Source organism: Pygocentrus nattereri, chromosome 17 (genome assembly GCF_015220715.1).
Source record: "Pygocentrus nattereri isolate fPygNat1 chromosome 17, fPygNat1.pri, whole genome shotgun sequence".
Taxonomy (NCBI): domain Eukaryota; kingdom Metazoa; phylum Chordata; class Actinopteri; order Characiformes; family Serrasalmidae; genus Pygocentrus; species Pygocentrus nattereri.
In genome coordinates, this window is record NC_051227.1 from 4,524,845 (window position 1) to 4,548,360 (window position 23,516).

The following is a 23,516-nucleotide window of genomic DNA, read 5'->3' on the forward strand; positions in this document are numbered from 1 at the left end:
AGCAGGACTAGGTAGGATAACGGAACCTGAAAGATGCTCTCTTGCATGACAAACAATAAAGGAAACTCTCTAAAAGGTGAATTCCACCAATTCCTTACACTTTCTGTATAATTGAGTGTGTGAGGTGTGAACAGAGTGATTTAGAGAGGTTTGGTGTGAAAGGGTTCAGATGTCTTTACAGTGGTGGTGATAGGAACCAGGCGTCGCCATGACGACAACAAAAATATAGACATTTTATTTACCATCCAGACACACCAGAGAACCTACACCAGTCTTCTGAGTTTATATGGAATGTTGATGATGGAAAAGTTTTCTTTTTTTCTCAGTTTTCTTTGGGGACTATTTTACCTCACAGCTCCCTGCATGTCTCCCTCCACCATGAATGGAGTTTAAGTTCTCCAAACTATCATAAAACAGCGTCTCAGTCATCAGACAGTGAATTCAGAACCATTTACTGTAGGAACTTTCTGTGAGGAGCTTTTAGAGGTGGAGGTTCCTATCACCACCACTGTGAACAGCTCTGACTCAGAAAGTTTCTCTAGTATGGAGCATTTCATACCAAAACCACTCTGAACGACTCTGTTCAGACTTAATTATACAGAAAATCTGAAAAATAGCTGGAGTTCCCCTTTAAACCCCTTTTCAACAGCTTTCTTTCCCCGCCAGTTCTCTGAAACAACATAAGAAACTCTAAAGGTAATAGAAGAAAATGATGGAAAAGAGCTGACAGGGTCTCTAAAGAGCTGGTGCTCCAGTATCAGCATGAAAAACAACTATATCCAGCACACAGACACACCTGCATGGACTGCGTGATCTCCTGCAGGGCAGCGTCAGCCTCGGCCTGTTTGGTCTTCAGCAGGACGCTCTGCTCGGCCGCCCGCCGCTTCAGCTCATCAACCAATGACTTCGCTTCGTTCAGCTTAGCCACACCCGCCTACACAGACATCAAAGAGAGAGATACGAATGATTTAAGCTGCACTTACCGGTTAGTTACATAACAGTCTCTTCCACTGTGAATAAAAACTTTTGATCACTGAAAAGCTGAGCGGTGTCTGATGACTGATCAGAGGCTCCATTCAGGAATGAGACAATCTGTGTAGCTTTGAAAAGCATTTTAATAATAAGGTCTATTGGTCATGGCTTTGTGTGATTGCTCCTGACTGCCTGTGTGTACCTGCAGGTGCTGCTGTCTCTGAGTGAGCTCTCGCTGCTTGGCGCTGTAGATGGACTGGTACACTCTGAGGAAGCTCAGGTACTGACTGGGTGTGGCTCCGAACTCACGGCATGACTCGTGGATCATCAGGAACGAGCGGAAGAGCTCGGCATGCACAGAGGCTGAAAAACACAACACAGCACAGTCATAATAACAAGGGTGATACAATATAAAAAGAAGAATATATACAAAAAAATCTTCAGGCATATATACAACTAGAAATATACAAAATATGCAATAAGATATAAGATCTATCCTGAGATCAAAAGTGCAATAACAGCATATAATGACAATATTGAATAAATATGTGTATATATTGATACCGAAATAAAGTCTAAAGTGTCCAGGTGTGGAGTGTCCAGATGTGCAAGATGTGCAATAAGGTGTGCAGAAGTGCAATATCAGAATCAGAATTCAGAATACAAATTCAGAACACACAAAAACATCAGGAAAATTCAGAATCAGATTCCAGAACTTAGAATTCAGAATGAGAATCCAGGAGCAGAATTCAGAATCAGATTCGAGATTCGGATTCCAAAATCAGAATTCAGAATCAGAATATAAATTCAGAACACACAAACACATCAGGAGCAGAATCCAGAATCTGATTCCAGCATCAGAATTCAGAATCAGATTGTAGATTCAGATTCCAGAGTCAGATTCAGTACCGGGCCTGATTAGGTGTCTGCAGTCACAGTGCAGCTCACTATTCCACCTAGTGACCACACTCATCAATCAGAGAGCTAATCGATCAGACAGTCTATGTTTACAACTGCGCATGTTCATACTCATACCTGATCTGTTCTTCTTCTTTCTCTCTGAGCTCTTCTCCTCCTGATCCCCCATTCCAGCCAAGAGCATCTCAGGGATCTACAGCAGAACATCATACACACTGTCACTACACAATACATACTCACTTTAACTCACTTTATGGGTCACTTCATGACTGCTGCTCTCAGCTTTTTACACAATACTGCACTAATTTTAATTATTCAGTTTCATAAATAAGTATTTATATATGTATTTATGTATTTACGTCTAGCTCTTTTTTGTGAACGGAGGATTAGCAGAACAAAAATTCCATTCTACAGTCTTATCGCCTGATTCACTGAGCCTCTGACAATAAAACTCTTGAATCTTGAATTTACTAGCTAAACAAGTCACGTGTCCGAAACTGTAAGCATTTGTTTAGTACGTCATGGGCATTAATAACGAATAGGTCTCTATTATGGCATCAGGCTAAACGCAGGTTTGGTTCGGTCCAAAAGCCATACAGCTTGGTAGCAAAGATGAGTGTGAGTGACAAACACAACAGACCCTGTTCACAGGAACAGATGCGCGCAAATGCTGGGTAAAGCAAGTTCCACCACTGTCTCACAGACAGTTATTAATAACATTTACACAGGCGTTCGTATCATTTATTTGTTTTGTCTACATACTCGAAAGGTTTTCTCACATCCATCTCACACGGCCTCGCTTTTAAACTCAGTGAGGTGATATTCTCCACAACGCTGCTCTCTAAATCTCCTCCTGTCCGTCCATCTCTACTGCCTGTGACACTCTAAGGGATTCGCCATCACTCTACCTTCTTCATGCTGCTCTCAGACCATCCCTCCATCCACTGTACCGAGCACTTCCTGTACATTGCCGGGTTGCTCTCACAGTTGATGGTGAAGTGTTCGTTAGTGCAGTCCATTATCAACACCACATGGAGGTTCTGCTGCACGCCTGTGTGCACACACACACACACACACACACACGATAATCTTCACTTGGACCACTAAGCCAACGAACTGTGCAGCAAACATTAATAATCTGTGGCCAGAATAACAGAAACAGTCACATTTACATAGCATTCATCAGTAGCCAAAACAGTTGTTGCTTTGAAAAAGAACTATTAATTTAAAAACTTCACATGAATAAAAGCCGTTGTGGTGAATGTGGTGGTCCCCTTGCCAAGCCGGCCCTCCTGAAATCATCTGATCTAGGTTATGTCATTGGGTACAGCATTTTAGCTACAGCAGCTGATTTAACATCTAATTTTATTAGGGCTGCTAAGCAACGACTCTGCCAGCTGTAGGAGACGCTCAAGCCATCTGAACAGAAAACGGACACTTTTAAAATCACATTTGATCGACAGCCAATTTGGTCAGATGAGACGACACTAAATTCCCAAACTGTCGTCACCACTGAGCAGGTTTTCAGTCGGCAGCTGTGACAGAAGAACAGCTGAACAACCTTAATTTTAAACTTAAATGATTTTTCAATGCAATGAGGTTACACTAAGAAGAGTGAACACCACACTTCAAACAAATTTACTCAACAAGTTCAAATAACTTTAACAAGAAAACACATAAAAAGAATAGTAATCATGTAGTAGCCAAAATGTAAGATTTCATCATCGGGCAGTGTCCACCTCTGTGTGTGTGTGTGTACTAACGGTGTGAGAAGTAGTTGAAGACGGGTCCAGTGAAGCCGTCCTGAGCTGCCTGGTCCTTCAGAGACGACAGTAACGGCTCCAGCTCTTCTGTAGAGTACAGACCAGGAACCTCACCTGATACATATACACACACACAGGTACACGCACACACACACACAAACACACACACACACACACACACACACAGACACACACAGACACACGCACAAACACACACACACACACACACACACACACACACACACACACACACACACACACACACAGATACACGCACAGAGTAACATTCAGGTTCAGCTTTTATGTGGTACCTCCATCACTGTATCTATTAATGAGCACTGGACCCCTAAAGAGGAGCGAAGGCTACAGAAAAAGCTGCAGAAACTCTAAAGGCTCTAATATTAACCCTCTGGGTTCTGACCTCATTGTCTTCATAGAAAATGATCCTCATACGTTTCATATCAAAATGCACTTTTATCTTCATCACTGCTTTCCAAACCCGCTGCAGCAGCTTCAGCAGCTGTAAACTATAAACACCATTTCACACGAGTCTCCAACATGGACTGAATGAAGAATGAAGGATTTACGGCATGATGGTCAGTCCTTAGTGACGGACACACGAATCCTCCAGTGCCACATGGTGAGAGGCATGTGTAGCTCAGCCCCTCTTCTTAGGCTCATAACTCCGGATGTGAGTGATATAGGATCTCGTGATAAGATGGAATGGAAAGGGTGACTCTACAGATTCAGGAAGTGTTTGAACGGGATTTCTGAGCTGGATCATCATAAAGATACAGACACAGGTATAGAATCAGAGAATCTGATGCAGGCGGGTTTGTGGAGCCCAGAGGGTTAATGTTATATGTCCACTGCACTCAAATTCACTACTTGAAATTTCCATTCATTTTCAATGAGGAGTAGCCAAATAATGAGTGAGGGATTTTGGGGTAGTCAGCTTGAAAGCTGCAGATTCTCCAATATCATAGAAAGCACATCCCTATCAAAACCTTAAAACAGCCCCATGTGATAGAGGAACGCTGACCTGAGGACAGGAGACTGTTCACCATCTCCAGGAAGGAGGGATGAACAAACTGATAATCCTCCAACAGCAACACCGTCTGTTGACCTTCTATACCAGCCAACTGCATCACCTGCAGACACAGAGAAAGAGATGCTCACAGCTTCTAATATAATGTACACAATCCAAATACAGAGCAGAGTCTATTAGAGATTATAAGATTAATCTATGTGTACGTTAATGAGTGCATGATTAATAATAATGTGTATGATAAGTGATTAAACACCACGGCTTCACTAAGATGAGTTGACAGACAGATGCTCACAAACACACCTAACACGCTGATGTGTTCTCACCGTTTTGAGGTCAGTTCTGAAGTGTTTGAGGCCGTAGGAGCGGGAGATTTTGGGTGTGTAAAGCGTGGCTCCGTGCATGTGGCTGACCACACACACGGCCGTCCGGCGGCCCACTCCGCTCCGACCTGCCAGCAGCAGCGACCCTGCCGGGCTGCCCAGCACACGGTCCACTCTGGACATAAAGTCCAGAACTTCTGGGAACAGCAGCAGGTCCAGCTCACGATTCTCACGGCCGTACATAATCACACCCTGACACACGCACACACACTCAGATTTGTATATTACATAACACACATAATTCAAAACACAATGCATATAGTCAGGAGTAATAATGTGTTTCTATGTGTTACATCATTTTAACATAATGTGTGTTTAACGTGTGTGGGTGTGTGTGTGTGTGTGTGTGTGTGTGTGTGTGTGTGTGTGTGTATGTTCAAGAGCTCGCTTTTTTGCATTTTTGCAAATTCTAAATTTTTTTCTTCCTGAATAAATTCTGGCCGTAGGAATGTACAATTATCTGTCATGGCAGTAAATCACCCTGAACACCCAGGTGTGCGTGTCTGACCTTGCGGATGACCTCAGTGAGATCGACGGTGTTGAGGCGGCCAAGAGGTTTGCCGTTAGGGGGGAGGGGCTGATTCTGGCTCCGCCCCTCGTGACTTGCACCCCAGGTCACAAAGAACGTGTCTAAAAAAAAACAAACGTCTCAGAAACTCTCTGTGACACATCTTCACCACAGAGGATTAAGCTTTAAACAGTCTGTGAAGTGTGTAAAGGCCTATTACGGCGGGATTAGTTTTACACAAGGAGGGTAATGTCATTTTTACCGGTACCTTTAGGCCTCTTACCTTCTATAAACTCAGTTGAAAAATGACCATTTAAGGTGGAACGGGAAAATCTAGTGAATGTGAAGCCGCCTCCAGCCTCGTTATTCTGTGTGGCTCATATGTAACATTACTGTCCTGCCTCACCTCAAATCAGAACATGTAAGTAATACAGAAAAACGTCTGATTTTATGCAATGAAGCTAATGTTGACTGTTGTGAATTCCCAGCTAACGGTGAGGCTACTGATGCACTGCCTTCACTTAAGGCAGTGAGATAAATGGTTAGAGAAACTGAAAAAACAGCTGAATTTAATGTTTTAATATCTTTTCCACTCTTTTCTGGAGTGAAGATGGCCATAAATGGAGTAGCTGCTTAATCTCTCTCATTTAGACTGAGATTTCTTATCCTGTGCGAATTGCTCATAAACATTACAGATGTCCTGAGGTAAATGGGTATCACCCGCCTCCCTATAGTGAACTTTTCCCGTCCCACCAGAGCTTTAGATTGTTTACTGGGTTATATCCTGGTGCTGACCTGTCTGTCACTGATAGGATAGCTGTTTCTTTGACATGTAACCAAGCTGGCGTGAGCACAGTGGCACATTTCCACATCCTAGGCCCTTTTCACGTTTCCATTTTTTCTGCAGGAAGCAGTCGTTACAGGGTGACGCTGTTTCAACTAGAGCAATTACCATAGCAACCATGATGAGTACAGCATGTACAGCTCACTCAAGCAAAACAGCTTCATCTCAGTTTCTGAAGTTTGTTGTCCGTTGATGAACAGAGGAAAACGAGTTTGTGCAGTTAATAAAGGAATAAACTTTGTCATACAGAGTTAAAGAACCTCTGTGTCTGCAGTTCAGCCCTGCAGACTAACGTTAATGTGCAGTTTGTGTTTTAAAGTTGCTGCTGCAGCCGCTTTCAGAGGAACAGTTTTCATTTTCTCTCTCAAAAGCTGTCAGTATATAAGAGAGCGAGAGCTCAGCAGGGAGCATATGTTCGTTCACTGGAGCTCGTGGTTCCACCTAAAATGGTGCCTGAGCCACCAGAATGTAACTGCTGCACCATTTAAGGTGGAATGGAAAATTTTTACTTCAGCCTCATGATGTTTTAGTGTTCGACAGTTTCTCACTGCAGGTTAAACACATCAGGAAACCAGCTGGAGTGATTATAAACGCAAATGTGTCTTCAGTGGCGATGCGGACGCTGATGACCCGACACCCCCGGCAGGAATGTGTGCGTGTTTAGCTTTTTGCTAACTAGTTTATTGTTAGCGAGCTGTTAGCATCACCAGCTAACATGGCTAATCTAGTGTTTTGGTTATGGTTATTTCCACCTTCATCATTTTATCAGTCTGTAGACGTAGCTGGCGTTACTGTGCTCTGACAGCTGTGAAGGAGTTTTTCCATGAAGCATTTATTATATTATTATATTATATTATTTATTATAGTCTTTTATTTAGTCTGGACTCCCACGTTGTTCTGTTTGGTTCTCCATCACTCCACCATCCTCGATTTTTTAATCTTGGCAACTATGACAAAGATAAAGTGACCCACCTTTCTGAGGTGCTGAAGTGATATGAACACCTGTATTTTTGAGGTACTGCCTCAAGTGTCCAAACACTGTTTGGGGCCACTTTAGTTGTCAGTGCAGGTGTGTGTGAGTGTGTTACCTGACGTGTTGTCCAGCACGTCAGAGCTCCAGTCTCCTCTGATGACGGAGCTCAGGATGTTATCGAACGTGTTTAAATCTTTACTGGAGACGAGTCGGTCCCTGAACAGCCGGCGAGCTTCGTACGCAATCACCTCCAATACAGAGTCTGCAGGAGAAACACACTTACCTGCAGACAGACACACAGACAGACAGACATGGGAGGCTTATTAGATCACAGATAGCGCAGAGAGACAGGTCTACAGGTAAACTAGATCACTATAGGTGACGTACCGTATGAGCTCAGTTGCAGCAGTGAGAGAAACAGAGAGAGAAATTACAGCACAGCCACTGACAGAGAGAGAAACAGCTTCATGGAGGAGTGTTAAAGGGCTGATATTCTACGTTTGGCTTGTAATCAAATTTTCTCGAAGTCGGTTTATAACGTTTATGTAAATTAGCTCTGTTCTGATTGGCCTCCCCGTATTGTATGTCATTTAAAAGGCAGTTCATGCGGAAACACTCCTTATAACTTCAGTGTGAATGGGCGGGGCTAAATTGATGTAGGCTGAATAGGTGTATATATGTAAATATGTGAGTTTTTGTGACATCACAAGAACAAAGAGGCTGTATTTAAGAAGTTTAGTTTCTATATATGGAGCGCTCAGACTTGGGAGTGAACCTTGTGTCATGGAACTTAAATTTAACTTGCACTGAGGGAGACCCTCTTTACAGTGTACTTGAGCCAATTGAGGACACAGATTCTGAAAATGTGGATAGTAAAAACAACAATGCTAAAAAAAAAAAAAAAAAAAAAAAATCCTCATAACAGTAAATTTAACAGTAAAAAAGTAAAAACAAAAAAAAAATCAATAAACCAATAAACCAATTCACAAATAACTTGAAATATGAAATGAAATATTACAATAATATTATAGCAATATTTTCTAACAATACTAATGTTGCTTTTTGCAATAAAAATCTTTGATGTAGTACATACAAAGAAAATTCTGTTTTTTACAAAATTTTTGGGCCCTTTAAGAGTCCCAACATCTGAATCAATCAGGTGTCCTAAGTGATACTTTTTTAATCCCACAAACGGGGAAATTCCACCTCCGCATTTAAGCCATCCGTGAAGTGAAACACCACATACACACTAGCGAATACACACACACTAGGGGGCAGTGAGCACACATACGGTGGGCAGCCCTATACACGGTGCCCGGGGAGCAGTTGGGAGTCTTTGCCTTTTCGTAGCTACTAGCTGGGTGAGACTGTTGTCTGTGTTGCTATGGTGACCAACAGTCTGTGCTGATCTTCAGGGTTAAAGGGTGAGTTAGCAGTTCTACATTAAACTCCAGCGTTTAAGACCATTTATTGTTAAACTGTGTTGAACGATCAGCAGAGCTTTATTTTACTGTAAAGGAGGATTATTTTATTATTACCTACTAATCTGATTCAGCTGTGGAGCCACAACAGTGCAGTAAAAGAGCCTCATGTGGCTAACTCCTGCAGTATGGAGAGCTGGACATTCATTCTCACCTGCAGTCAGGTCGTATCTGAGCAGGCTGAGCACCCACTGAGTCAGCACACTTGGAGTGAACAGGTAGTGGCTGTGATCGTCCACAGTGAACTTCGCCTTCACCTGAAACACACGTTACCAGCCTTAAAGCACAAACCCACTGAAGCACCCATATGTATCAGGCACAGGACACCCAGCCCTCTTTCATCAGTGACCGATCAGAGCTCACCTGCTCATACACCTGCACCAATGACCCAGCCAGCTGGTGGACCCTGCCAGCCGAGCTCCAGGTAGGGTGACTATCCAGAGTTCTCTGCAGCACAGGAGACAGGTAGGCACTGTAGATGGTCTGCAGCTGCTCCCTGTCAGGATAACTGCACACAGACACAAGGGGGAGCTCATGAGATTAAGATTAAGATTAAGTGACCCTTATTAGTCCCACAACAGGGAAATTATGAGTTATAATAAGTTATAATGTTATAATGAACCATGCAGAGCATTTCAAAGATTCAAAAAGGCAGGTGAAACATAAGAAAGTAGAAAAATCAAGCATGATTACATCATATGTGTATTATTTGATTAAATTTACACCTATTTTTTATTTTTTGAAAGCAGTACATTTAGCTATATGTATTTATAACTTTTAATATTCCAATAGCATTATTTTGAAAGTGAAACTGCATTAAGTCCACCTCCTTGTTTCTACACTCACTGTCCACTTCAGCAGCTCCACTGATCGCATATTTTCACTCTGTAGTTCTACAATTACAGACTGTAGTCCATCTGTTTCTCTGCGTACTTTGTTACCCTTTTCTTCAGTGGTCAGGACCCCTGTTAGTATGTGTTGTGCTGGTACGAGTGGATCAGACACAGCAGTGCTGTTAGAATTTTTCCACTCACTATCCACTCTATTACCTTGCCGGTCCACCCTGTAGATGTAAAGTCAGAGACGATACCTCATCTGCTGCTGCACAGTTTGTGTTGGTCATCCTCTAGTCTGTCATCAGTGGTCACAGGATGCTGCCCACAGGACGCTGTTGGCTGGATATTTTTGGACTATTCTCAGTCCAGCCGTGACACTGAGGTGTTTAAAACCTCCAGCAGCACTGCTGTGTCTGACCTACGCGCACCAGCACAACATACACTAACACACCACCACCAGGCCAGTGTTACTGCAGTGTTGAGAATGACCCACCAACCAAACAGTACCTGCTCTGTAGGGGTCCATAGTCCTGATCACTGAAGAACAGGGTAACAATGTATGCAGAGAAACAGATGGAGTACAGTCTGAACCTGTGGAACTACAGAGTGAAACTAGCGGAGACAGTGGAGCTGATAGAGTGGACAGTGAGTGTAGATATGAAGAGGTGGACTGGTCAGTGTACATATACAGTGTTGCTTGAAAGTTGTGCAAATAAACAGTGACTCGAGGTGAGAATGATAGAGACTCACTCGATGGTGCAGATTCGCACTATAGAGGTGAAGCGGGATGTGAGCATGTGCCGACCCAAAGCGCCGCCTGCTGACATGGAGGCCACGATCTGAATGTTCTCCAACCCTACCCACTCCAGATTCTCATCATAAAAGCCATGATACGTCAACACCTGAGAGAGAGAGAGAGAGAGAGAGAGAGAGAGAGAGAGAGAGAGAGAGAGAGAGTTTCATTAACACATCATAATTGCAGTCCCTTTACTTAGCAACTGAATCATTATCTAATAGTTTGTTAGTGATCATTAATTACTATATAACTGATTCATGTCTTCACTGTTGGTGCAAAACCTTGTACCGCCGAAAATAACTTTGGGCCGTTTTTATTGGTCCGTTCTTTATTGTTTGTTTTTGCATAATTTGAAAACCTCAGTTGCCTTTTATGTTGTGTTGAAATTGTAACTTCCATTCAAAGTTATGAGTGTTTTTTTGTGGAGGTTTTGCTCTGACAATGTCGATATTCCTTTTTTCAGCGTTAATTACTTTAATTACAGCGTTAATTACAGCGTTAATTGGTTGGGATAGTGTAGTGGTTAACACCTTTGCCTTCTACACTGTAGACTGGGGTTCAATCCCCACCTTGGCAAACACCCTACACTATACCAATAAGGGTCCTTGGGCAAGACTCCTAACACCACCTTGGGCCCCCCCCGTGTAAAATGATCAAGTTATAAGTTGCTCTGGATAAGAGCGTCAGCAAAATGCTGTAAATGTAAATGTAAATTACAGTTAATTGGACCCTGATTATGGAGCTGGGACTGAACCTGTTGCAGGAATGTGATGAGGTTGCTGGTCCCCCACTTGTCTGGTTTGGGCAGGTTGATGTCTTTGAGGTACAGGATGAGCGTCTCAGAGTCTTTGGGGCGATAAACCCGTCCTGTGCTGGAGCTCAGACACACGCAGGTGTGGGAGAGCTTCTGTAACACCTGCAGGGACGACGTCTGGGAGCTGCAGTGCAGCACGGCCACCTGGGTGGAGCGCAGCCTGGAGAATGCGTACCGCAGCAGCATCCTGCAACACACACACACACACACACACACACACACACACACACACAATCCCTAAACGTTTAGAGGCATGACTCAGGGCTGTTACACACTGAACATGACATAAAACGACAAGAAAGTACAAAATATTCAGACACAATTTCTTGCAGGCATGAAACTTGGTGGGTAGGTTTAACATGGTGAGACCCATGAATGATTCAAGTTTCACGCCTGGCTGTGCATGTGACATGAGCAAGAATGGCCCTTATCGCTGCACCTGACTGACTATATAAGGTCGTCCTCATACTGTTGTGTTGGCAGCATCCTTTGTGAGCAAATGTTCCCTCAGAGAAGAATCCGAAAGCAATTTGAGCAGTTGGAAGAGCTCGACAGGGGTCACATCGTTGAGCTCCGGGAAGCGCGATGATCTTAACGACTTATTACATTCCCTACCAGTTGTGCAGACAATGCCAAAGAATGCTGTTGGCGGCAGTGGACAGAAGAAGGCACGCACCAGCGACATGAAGGATCTGGGAGACCTACGAGAACCGTGGAGAAGGAACGCTGCCAAAGACTGCAGTGGTGTCGTGACAGACACCTTCACCTTCAGTGATGATTACATTTTCAACATGTAGCAGACGCTCTTATCCAGAGCGACTTACATGTGTCACACATCCAGAAGGCCTGGTATCATACTGAGACACACCACTTCTGTATGTGTAGCTCAGTAAATATCACCCATATCAGTCCAAATTCTTTATCATTTATTGATCCTGGTAACCTTTATCTTTCTTCTGAAACTGCATTGCAATCTGACACCTCCTTCTGGGTGCTACTATTTTTTTGACAATGAGTTTACGCATATAAATTGGCAGAATATAAAAAAATACGTCAAAAAACGTCCTTTGCTTCTCATGAAACTCAAACAGTGACAGTGTGTGAAGCGAGAGGAGAACAGAGTTTCTCCTCATTCAGGAGCTGAAACTGTACGAGTTTGAGCTGATTTTTGCAGCTGCACATGGGATGAAGCACAAAACAAACAGGCTGTATGTACTGAAGTGCAAAGAACATCAGATTCTTTGCTCCCAGGAGAGCAGACAAAAGATGACCCTGGGCTGCTGTCCATTCTGACGGAGGGAAAGTGCTATGAACAGATTCATCACTTCTCTCATTATCCTTAAGAAAGAAATTAGGAACAAAATGTAATAATTTTTATGACGTTATTCAATGAATTTTCTTGTACTCTTACAAATTAAGCTAAGAAAAAACCCACATTTCAGAAGATTTTCTTTCTTAGGAAGCTTTCAAGAATGCAGCCCCTCAATGTGTTGTGTGTGATGTGTGAAGCCCGTCTCTGCGGTCTGAGGAACAATGTTCACCTGTTCACCGCAACGTACAGGCAGTTGTATTAGGCCTGACATCTTCCTACAGCACCAAGCAGATTCAACCAGCTCAGTTCAACAGCCGTGTTTACACAACAGCCTAATTCACATTACCATAATTAACTGTGCTCTTAATGAAGGACATTCACATCACAGACTTGTTTAACCCTTCAGCTGTGCTTGACTGTGTGACGACAACTGAAATAAATCAGTAAATGAATGATGTCTGTGAGTTTGTACCATCACCGGTAACTGTCACCAGCAGAAAGGGCTGTGTGTGTGTGTGTGTGTGTGTGTGTGTGTGTGTTTTTTTGGCATACCCCTTGCCGCAGCCCTCCGGTCCCACCAGCAGGAAGGGCTGTGTGTGTCCAGAGTGGAGCCAGTGTGTGAAGATATCCAGCGTGCGCTGCATGTCCGGAGTGTGTATGACGGGGAGTGTGTGTGGGTTACTGAAGTCCTCCACACACACTCCGTCACCACGCTGCAGCTCGTACGCACGCAGCCGGCCGGAATCGGGGTCATAATACACATCCAGGGGCTTCCGAGGGTCCGGAGGGGTCTCTCTCGCCCAGCTCAGGACCTACACACACACACACACACACACACACACACACACAAAACATTTTAAAACCATATATACACACAAATATACATACACACACATACACACAAACACACATACATTAAGGCAATACACTCCCATTAAATAGACACATATTAAAGAAATATACACATACAGACACACACACCTGTAAGTGTTTAGTGCCATTTAAATTAAAGAAACCGCTTAATGTAAAGGTTCTAGAAGGAACAAATGGCTCAAGCATGGCTCTTACAGAACCAAAAACTCTTCCCCTACAGCATCAATCAGAGAACGTATACATATATTAATATAAATATATAAATATGTAAAGATGATATCACAACCATGATAAACTTAAAACAGGTCCTTCCTTCTAAGGCCATCTGGGCTGGACAGTGACTGATTTGTTTATTCTTATTTCTAAAACTGAAGTTATACGGCTATTTGTAAGTGGGTTATATTAAAGGACTGTTCACTTTTTGACTGTATTAAATTATATTGGCTGATATTATTGGATATTGTTGGTTACTGGTATCATTTTTAGCTCCCTAATGTCAGTATTGATGATAACAGTCTAACAGTTCAGGGCCTACTTTAACACACACACACACACACACACACACACACACACACACACACACACACACACACACACACTCACCTCCTTAGCGAACTCCTGGCGTGATTTAAAGTGGAGGTTTCCTCCCAGTCCACGAATCAGACCAACCACAAACTGACCCCTCTCACAGACTTCCCTCAGATGGGATAATCCATTCAGCACCGTGCCCACAAGACTCGTCTCCACCACAAAATCATTCTGCAGAGAGGGGGGGGACGGGGGACGGGGGGGCGGGGACGGCGGTCGGGGACAGAGACGGGGGGAGAGAGAGGGAGAGAAAGATGGAGAGAGAGCTGATTCAATATGTTTTAGCTAAGTGGTTTTTCAGTTTTTGACATAATTTGAAAACATCAGTTTCAAATTTCATGATAAATGGACCCAAACAAACAGCCCAAAATCACCTGAAATAAAGTCTTGTTACACTAAATTACATTAAATGTAAAGCATGTTTTATTCCTTCTCCTGTGGAAATACAGCAGTAAAATACATATACTGCATATTGGGTATAAGATTATTACACACCATCACATACATATAATGCATATGACACATTATAAATGGGTACTGAGGTACTAAAGTATTATATATAAGTACTTTTGCTGCTCACATGGACCACCGAGTGTACTGATGAAATAAGAACCCGTTTTTTGTTTAAACTGAGCAGCTGGCGCCCTATGATCTTAACTAGAACTGGACTGGTCAGCTAGGTAACAGGCTAAAAGGCAGCAAACATGCTAAACAGCTCCATCATTAATATGACAGGCTTGAATTAGTCACAATATGATTAACTAAAAAATGACAGTATAAAAGCCCAAAACTGACTTGAATGTCTTCCACACTTCAAATGTTCATGTTTCACTCAGAAGTTGCGTCAAACCCAGACTGAATCCCAAAAAGCTCGGTACTCCCTAAATAGTGTTCTAGCTATGAAAGTATAGAAATTCTAGCCTCTACAGAGAAATAGCGCATCATTTATTGAGTGTGAATGTGTCCCAAAATGACTGCTTCTTAGCTGTGTTTTGCTCTGTTGGGCTGCAGGATCTAATATTTAAATCCCTATGGAGTGCACTATGTAGGAAGCAGCAGGCCGTTTGAGATGTAGCCCCTTCATGAGAAGAAGGCGCTACTAGATTGGTGCTAAATAAGACTCATGGTGGTGATCCAGTGACCTAAAAGTACCAATAAAGCGAAAGGTAGTGCATTATCTGGCCTCAAGTGGCTTATTGGTTAATATAACACATATGGGGCACATTACTACTACATATTGGTACTTACATACATACATACATGGGACATATTATTACATATGGGTGCTTACATATTATAACCTGCATGTGTATGTATGGTTGGTCGTGTGTGTGTGTGGGTGTGTGTGGGTGTGTGTGTGTGTGTGTGTGTGTGTGTGTGTGTGTGTGTGTGTGTGTGTGTGTATACCTGTTTGAAGACCCAGTCCAGCGCTCGGTGGAAGTAATCATTGATCCAGTTCTCCAGATTGACTCTGCTCTGCTCATCCTCTCTCCTCAGCCACGCCTTCAGCAGAGAGCCTACATCAGTGTCCTCATCGCTGAAACACATACACACACACACACACACACACACACACACACATCAGCTGAGATACTGCCAGTGATCAGCGCTTCCAGCTCTTTCTTGAGGGCTCTAACAAACAACAAGAATGAAAGACACATGAAGTGAGGAAGATGAAGTTGCAGAACCAGTTAAATGAGAAACCTCCTCACATTGTTTATCAACTTGAATGGGTGTCATGACAACAATCAGCCTTTCAGAGTAAAACAGAGGAAAAAAGTGTGTGAAGTTTGTGGCCTCCCTAATTTACATTGTAAAAATTAGAAGTCAGCTCAACTTAAAATGATATAGTAACTGATTACATGGCTTTTCTTGAGTTGACTCAATTTGAGGACACCAGAGGTAACACAACTCAAACTCCTTAGTTGAGTCAAATGTTCTCCCAGCTACTGTTTCAAGCTCTGCATCTCAGTTAGATAAACGAAACAGAATGTGTTTTTAATTCATTTTCCCCACCAGCTGGCGCTCTTTCTGTCACACAGTCCCATTTGTCACATTTTCCTCTTGTTCTTCTGGATATGGACAGCTGTGGTATTGCTGGGATTCAAACTCACAACCTCCCGATGTTGGCATGGATTATTCGACAATCACACCACATGAGATGACACCACACTTTAAAGTTAAAATAGAGTCCAGTGTTTCTCCAGTGTTTTACACATTTGTAGACACAAATTCTGAGCTGCTTCATGTGTTTTTGAGTGCTGCAGTGGACTAAACCGTTACTTGTGAGCTTCAGCCCCAGCGATGCCACGGCCGTTCGTAAGTGTGTACCAAAGAGTAAAAATGATCTGGCTAGCATCACGATGAATGAATGGGGGGAGACGGGGGGTCATCCTGAACACCCAGAGAGAGTGAGGACCACTGTGCTCTCTTGGACTCCTAGCCACGAACGGCTGTAGCATCACAGTTGGCAGGAAGATCATATCCATGCAGGAAGTGGTGTTTCTGATTGGCCGTACTGTGTTGTATGAGGCTCTCTGATTGGCTACCTGAGGAAGATCATGCCCATGCGGGATATCGTGGCAGGTGAGGCACAGCTCAGATCGTGAGTCTCGAAGAGGAAGTTGACGTTGGGTCCGAACTGAATACGCTCTCCGCTGGGCATCGTCAGCAGCCGATTATCGTCCAGAACCGAATTCAGAGACTCCACCCACTCTGGATCAATATCACCATCACACACTATCCAGGAACTCACCTCTGCAGCAGAGAGAGAGACATTTTTATTACTATTCTTTAAAACACTTCACATTAAAGGGGAATTCCAGAGTTTTTTCAAAATTTCTACATAATTCAGTGCTTGAGGTGTAAACAGGATAAGAACCAGAGTTCCCAATGTCTAGAACATAAATATAGCCATTTTATTTACTATCCAAAATTTATTATCCACCATGAACCTACACGTCTTCTGAGTTCTATATGGAATGTTGATGATGGAAAAATGGTGGAATATTTTAAATAAAGTTTTTTGGGGGACAATAAGACACCTCTAAAAGCTCCATCCCAGAAAGTTCCTACAGTAAATGGTTCTGAATTCACTGCCTGATGACTGAGACGCTGTTTTATGATAGTTTGAGAACTTAAACTCCATTCATGGTGGAGGGAGACATGCAGGGAGCTGTGAGGCAAAACAGTCCCCAAAGAAAACAGATTATTCCAGATTTTCCACTATTTTCCATCATCAACATTCCATATAAACTCAGAAGACTCGTGTAGGTTCTCTGGTGGTTCTGGATAGTAAATAAAATGTCTATATTTGTGTTGTAGTCATGGCGACCCTTGGTTCCTATCATCACCACTGTAAAGAGATCTGAACCATTTCAGACCAAACCATCTCTGAATGACTCTGTTTACATCTCACACAGTGAATTATGGGAGAATCAGTAGAAATGAATGTGTGTGTGAGAAACGTGTCTCACCCTGCGGTTCCCTTACGACCTGTCTGGCGGAGGCAGTGAGCACCCCGTCAGTCCACTCGCGCGTGTCCATGTCGATGTGTCCAAGCAGCTGGTGGCGAGGCATGGCTTTGGGGTTCACTGTGTGCTGCTTCACCTGCAGGCCGAGTCGGTTCAGCGCCGCTCTCAGCAGCTTCCACAGAGTCGACTTCCCCGCCCCGCTCGGCCCCACCACCACCACACCCATCCTCTGCTTCAGCTGCTCATACAGCTCCACAGCCTTCTTCATCTGCGCACACACACACACACACACACACACACACACACATTATCACCCTCTGGCATTTATAAAAGACTTAGTAAAGAAGGTTGTGAAACATACGGCTCTCAGGCCAGGAGCTGGTCCTTATCTGGCCCACCAGATAAATTCAGAATCCATGTTCTAGATTAAAATCTTTTTGTGGACCATAATTGAAAATCACTGCTCTCAAATGCTGCCGTCTCCTTCTCCATTTACAAACCTCACATTCGTAAAAGATTGTAAAAGAGGCCGATTCCAAAATCCTAAACTGTTACATCCTAAACAGACGATATTCGATATATGGAGGAATTCTTTAATTAAGGTAACGAAGACGAATTCAAGGATGTGAACAGCTTACATTTTAAAACGAGCTCTGCTCCAACGGCTTCGTTTTCCGTCATTTCCAGGTTTCTCCTTCACATTGTGTGTATGCAGAGAACTGCGGCAGTTGATCATTGATCATCTTTAAACCAGACTGAGGGGCTTCCTGTTCACAGCTTCTTAATCAAATGTTCCACTTTAAATGCTACAAATGTTTGTACAGGCGCCAGAATGTAACTGCAGCACCATTTAAACCACTTAAGGTGGAACGGAAAATTCTCAAACCAGTTGTTGAACAGGAAGCTGACTTCAGCTCCCACATCTCTAACAGAATCCCAGCAGCTTTAACTCAGAGCTGTTAGTTTCTCTGCTCATTTCACTCTGGACAGTTTCTCAAAGTTTGGACAACATCGAGCATCTTCGCACAGCGTTTGACCCTGAAGAGACGGAGACGCAGCTCCACCTTTATTAGCCTCACCACCCCAACAGCAGCCTGTAAGCAGCCCTGCTGAGAGATTTTATCAGCTTTCTGATGGTTGAAGCAGATCATCTTAAACTGAGAGCTTCATAGTGAGAACAGCTTTAATTTCCTTTGTGTTGTTGTTGAGACTGAAAGCAAAGTTAGCTTCCTATTCACAGCTTCTTAATCAAACATTCCGTTCCTTCTTAAATGCTGCAACAGAATGTAACTGCAACACCATGTAAGGTGGACCAGCAAAACATGCTGGTCAACTATTTCTATAATGCGTGGTGTACCTGGCTGGGTATGACCTCCAGGCGTGCCTCTTCGTATGCGGCCAGCAGGGCAGCGCTTAGTGCCTCATACTCCACATCCTTAAAGTCCACTCCAGGAAAGACGTCTCTGACCAGAGCGTCAAACCTAGAACTGTCTGCAAACGTCAGCTTGGACATGGTGTTCAACCTCAGAGCCTGGACCACCAACGCACTCTCCTTCACCACTGAGAGAGACAGAGATAGAGAGAGAGACAGACAGAGAGACAGAGAGACAGAGAGAGACAGAGAGAGACAGAGAGAGACAGAGAGAGAGACAGAGACAGAGAGAGAGAGACAGAGACAGAGAGAGAGAGACAGAGACAGAGAGAGAGACAGAGACAGAGAGAGAGACAGAGACAGAGACAGAGAGAGAGACAGAGACAGAGAGAGAGAGAGAGAGAGAGACAGAGACAGAGACAGAGACAGAGAGAGAGAGACAGAGACAGAGACAGAGAGAGAGAGACGGAGAAAGAACAAGCTTTTAATTGTTTGCACAGCCACTCTTTTTTAAGAACAATATATTTTTTAGATCTTTCAAACTACAGGACGATCCACAAAGATTCATTCGATTTCAAAGCGCCATATTTTTCCAAATGTGAGGCGTCTAGGAACCAATCACAATCCAACTGAAAGAGGAAGTCATAGAGTTTCTGACTGTCAGTGGAAGACGGCTCCCTTCAGTCTGAGAGGAGACGGAGACCCGTGAGCGGAAAGCATTTTGCATTCTCCACATGAATAACAGTGCATCTGTCATAACTGCGCCATGTGGTTTTCATCAGCAGATAACCTCTAACAGCTCAGAGTGTTTGTCATTGTTTCCACAACACTGGATGATCTCAGAAACCGCACTGAAAGAGCCGTTCAGTTCAGTGACAGCTGACATGCTCAGTGGAGTATGGGATGAACTTGACTATGGCTGGAGGAGGTTCACACTGAGCACTTGTAAAATTACATAATACACTTTATGCTCAATTAAACCATTTTCAGTTTACTGCATTGATCTGTAAGGATTCACAAGTGAAACAAATTATTTTAAAATCCTAAGAATCTTTTTGAATCACCTTGTATTTTGAACTACTTAGTTTCTTTGGTGCAATATTTTCCTTCACTAGGCTACGAGAAAAGATGACCTAATGTTAAATTAGCATGAAATCTTTATTTCTCTGTTCCTGCCTTATCTCTTCTCGTTCTCGGTGCCCTGGAAGTCTCTGCATCCTTATGCGTGGCAGTTTTCCTACCCTGTTTTCACACCGCAGAGACACGGCGGGCGGAGCAGCCGGTCATTCGTTTTAAACAAGAGCCAGACACTCAGGGCCAGCAGCGGCACGATGAGAAGAGATCTGAGTGACGCAAAGAAGTTCAGCTCTGCTCTACTTTATGCAAATGAGCAGTGGAGTGGGCTTCGATAACCAATCAGAAAAGACATTCTCATATCCCCACGTGAAACTGAGCTCAGTTCCCGCTGAGGTGTTAACGTGAAAATGTAAGGGAAAGCGGACTGCAGGGTGGATTTACCGTATGGAGTCTGTGTTTATTAACTGGGATCCCAATAAAAAATAGGAGGTGTGGTAAAAGAAAAGGGCGTTCTGCTTTTATAATGACCACAACAGTGAAACTTCAGTGAAGTGATAGCACAGCCTCTGCATAACCACGTAATACAATCAAACGTCCTGCCTGCTGTCGCTCAGAAGTGCCCACCAGTGACCAGCTGAAGGCTGGCCGAGCGATGCAGAGCCATGTTATCGTCGGTGGTGTGCACGTAGGGATACCTCAGAAGAGCGTATTCAAAGAAAAGCTGAAAATATTTTTAAAATAACGCTAATTTTCTTTTCTTCATACAAAGAAGCTGAACAGTGAACTGACCATCCCAGAGTCCAGAACTCAGCATCACTGAATGTGTTTGATTACTTCAGAAAATAATGAACCAGCTTCCAAGACTGAACTTTGGAGGTGTGTCTGCAGATTCTTTGAAAAGAACATTCCAGGTTTATTTGACACAAAGGCTTATTATTTAGTATCTACAGGGACTTCAATTCAAACTAACGGAGCTATTCTTCAGTTATATGTGCGTGTAATAAAACTTGCCGTTGGACCCATGGGCTTTAAGGGGTTAAATAAATGGAAGGTGGTCCTGACATTTGCGTAGCGCTGTTAATTTGAGGTTTAATACTGGAATTTTTAAAAGAGAACTTTTAATGAGAGAAATATTGAGAAAGGCAAATGAGCGTTACTTTGATTCTGGTTGTTCTGCTGTTTCCTCTGCAGCTGCAGTAAACTCCCACATCCTCTCAGAACGGTCTTCAGGGCACGCAGTCCCCAGTCATAGTGCTGCTGTGGAGTCAACAGCTCTCTACACCAACACAAACCACAGATTTCACATAAAAACACAGATTAAAATCAATGAATCAAACACAAAAGAGGATGGGTAGTGTGCAATTAGTCAGACAGTACACTGTCGAGTACACACTTCATCCACTGGGGGTGCTAGCTTGCCTCCAGCTACTCTGGGGAGCATAAAAGCCCAGAAGTACAGGATCAACGACAGAGTCATTACGGAATGTGTGGTGGCGCAGGAGCTTGAAAGCGAAAAGCCGACTACTATCCTCCTCTGCTGGGTCGTTGTTTGGTACAGGGAATTTGTCCCAACTTCCCACTTTTAAACCTCTGACAGGCTTGCGCTCTCCACCCTGGAGGGACTGTGCTTGGGCTGGCCTGGAGTGGTGGAAGTAAGCTGGTCCTCCCATTAACACTCACTTTAGCTTTGTACATACTGATAAACACTTCACCTGCATGCATTTAGGTTAGGGGTTTGTGAATGAGTATATATATTCTTTTAAGATCCCTAGACTAGAACAATAGTCATTTAAACCCTTAATACTAACCAGCACCAAAATACATTACATCACAGCACAAACACAGAAAGCTGAAACACTGAGTGTGTTTACATGCACTTAATAATCCGAAAACTGCAGAAAACTGTCAGAAAATTGACATTCACTTGGGTAATCAGATAGCATCGAAACTCTGGGTCTACATGAGTCAGAAAGTAATCAGATTTCTGCTTTACAACGTGACGCTTTTTTTACAACATCGCGCCACTTTACCTGAAAAAATGAACACACATCATCTAGAAGATGAAGAATATTTCAATCTTTTATTACGTTTGGTTTCAGCATCCCTCCAAAAGTTTTTCGCTGTGTTTCACGGCGACGCGGCTCGTTTATTTCCGGTACAGCGGTTTGTTTTCACACATGCACAGACTGAGAAATTGGAAAGAAATCTGAGTAAGAGTTTATATGCACTGAGAAATCTGATTACTGAGCTAAAATCCAGCCTCTTTATCAGATTTACTAGCCAGATTTCTAGATTGGAGTATGGTGTTTACATGAGCATTTGAATACCTGCAGAAATCAGATTATTGAGTGCATGTCAGAATCAGAATCAGAATACTTTATTGATCCCAGAGGAAAATTGCAGGGGAGCTACTGTAACAGAATGTATGCATGGCAGTGAAAACAGATTTAGCTCTGCCAGCAAAACCTTCAAAAATAAGAACTCGTCAACGTTCCCCTCCATGGAAATCTTTAGGAAAAGGCAAAAGATTTGTGCGTGAATGAAGAGAAACCCGAGCTGTAAAAAACCCAAGCTCACTGTCTTGGGACACTTATTTACGTAATTAATATAATTTACAAAGTAATTAATATAATTTAAATGAATCGTTTGTCCGATCTTTTGATGAGATCTGGTTGTTTTCCCTCTTCACCGTCAGCAACAGGCAAGAGTCGTACCTGGCCAGGTTGAAAATGGCGACGAGTTTGCGTCCGAGCTCTTTCCCCTCCTTAAACCCCTCCGAGTAAAGGATGACCTCAGCGATCAGCTCGTTATCTGGGGTCGTCATGGCAACCGGCCGGAACAGTTGCTTCAGGTTATCCGGCAGCTTCTGCCTCCCTCCATAACCCTTCCCCGCCGGGTTCAGGGTTATAAACACTCCTGAGTTCGGATCCAGCTCCACCTGGACACACACAGGTACACAAATATAACATTAAATAAACCGATCAGTACAGAGAAACACTGTAAACGCTGGACAGAAGTCTTAGGAATCTGAGAAAGTGATATGTTAAAGCCTTTTATCTGGACAGAAAGCATTTATTTGTTAAAAAACAGCAGGATGTGCACTAATCTTTATTTAAGTAAGATATTGGAAAAACACAAAGCCTTTTTTGATAGATTTTCCCAGGTGTCCAATCAAACATGTGAATGTAAAAAATAAGCAAAAACACTCATTTTGTTGCTGCCAGCTTAAATGCTATAGTATTAGCTTGTTAACTATGTTATGTCAACTTATGTCGAACTGTCTACAAAGTAAGAGTACTAAAGACTAAACAGTCCCATTCTTGGCTGGACATTACCCTCCCCACCTGCAGAGGTCACTCATTATTTTCTCTCTATATATACTTGTATTTTGGCTAGGGGCTTTTACGAAGTCTTGCTAGGTTATATTCTGCAATTCTAAGCCTTATTTCTTATGGTTTTTGTTTTTATTTCTTGTTCTCTGACCT

The 23,516-nt window shown here is 43.1% G+C and overlaps 1 protein-coding gene and 1 pseudogene across 2 annotated transcripts in view; both read right to left on the bottom strand.

Moving 5' to 3' along the window:
* Positions 1-23,516, bottom strand: part of LOC108413322 (cytoplasmic dynein 2 heavy chain 1) — a 181,046-nt gene that overhangs the window by 97,829 nt on the left and 59,701 nt on the right. For both annotated transcript variants that reach the window (XM_037546719.1, XM_037546720.1), the window contains exons 37-57: positions 22,746-22,969; positions 21,189-21,307; positions 18,940-19,142; positions 17,586-17,850; positions 16,659-16,866; positions 15,517-15,646; positions 14,125-14,280; positions 13,201-13,460; positions 11,277-11,523; positions 10,477-10,628; positions 9,254-9,398; positions 9,045-9,147; positions 7,525-7,692; positions 5,593-5,714; positions 5,028-5,276; positions 4,696-4,804; positions 3,654-3,767; positions 2,799-2,941; positions 2,008-2,083; positions 1,175-1,335; positions 797-934 (exon numbers count right to left, since the gene is read on the bottom strand). In XM_037546719.1, the coding sequence (XP_037402616.1) occupies positions 797-934; positions 1,175-1,335; positions 2,008-2,083; positions 2,799-2,941; positions 3,654-3,767; positions 4,696-4,804; positions 5,028-5,276; positions 5,593-5,714; positions 7,525-7,692; positions 9,045-9,147; positions 9,254-9,398; positions 10,477-10,628; positions 11,277-11,523; positions 13,201-13,460; positions 14,125-14,280; positions 15,517-15,646; positions 16,659-16,866; positions 17,586-17,850; positions 18,940-19,142; positions 21,189-21,307; positions 22,746-22,969 (3,492 nt within the window). The remainder of the gene's footprint in view (positions 1-796; positions 935-1,174; positions 1,336-2,007; positions 2,084-2,798; positions 2,942-3,653; positions 3,768-4,695; positions 4,805-5,027; positions 5,277-5,592; positions 5,715-7,524; positions 7,693-9,044; positions 9,148-9,253; positions 9,399-10,476; positions 10,629-11,276; positions 11,524-13,200; positions 13,461-14,124; positions 14,281-15,516; positions 15,647-16,658; positions 16,867-17,585; positions 17,851-18,939; positions 19,143-21,188; positions 21,308-22,745; positions 22,970-23,516) is intronic.
* On the bottom strand, positions 22,481-22,590 carry LOC119265819 (annotated as a pseudogene).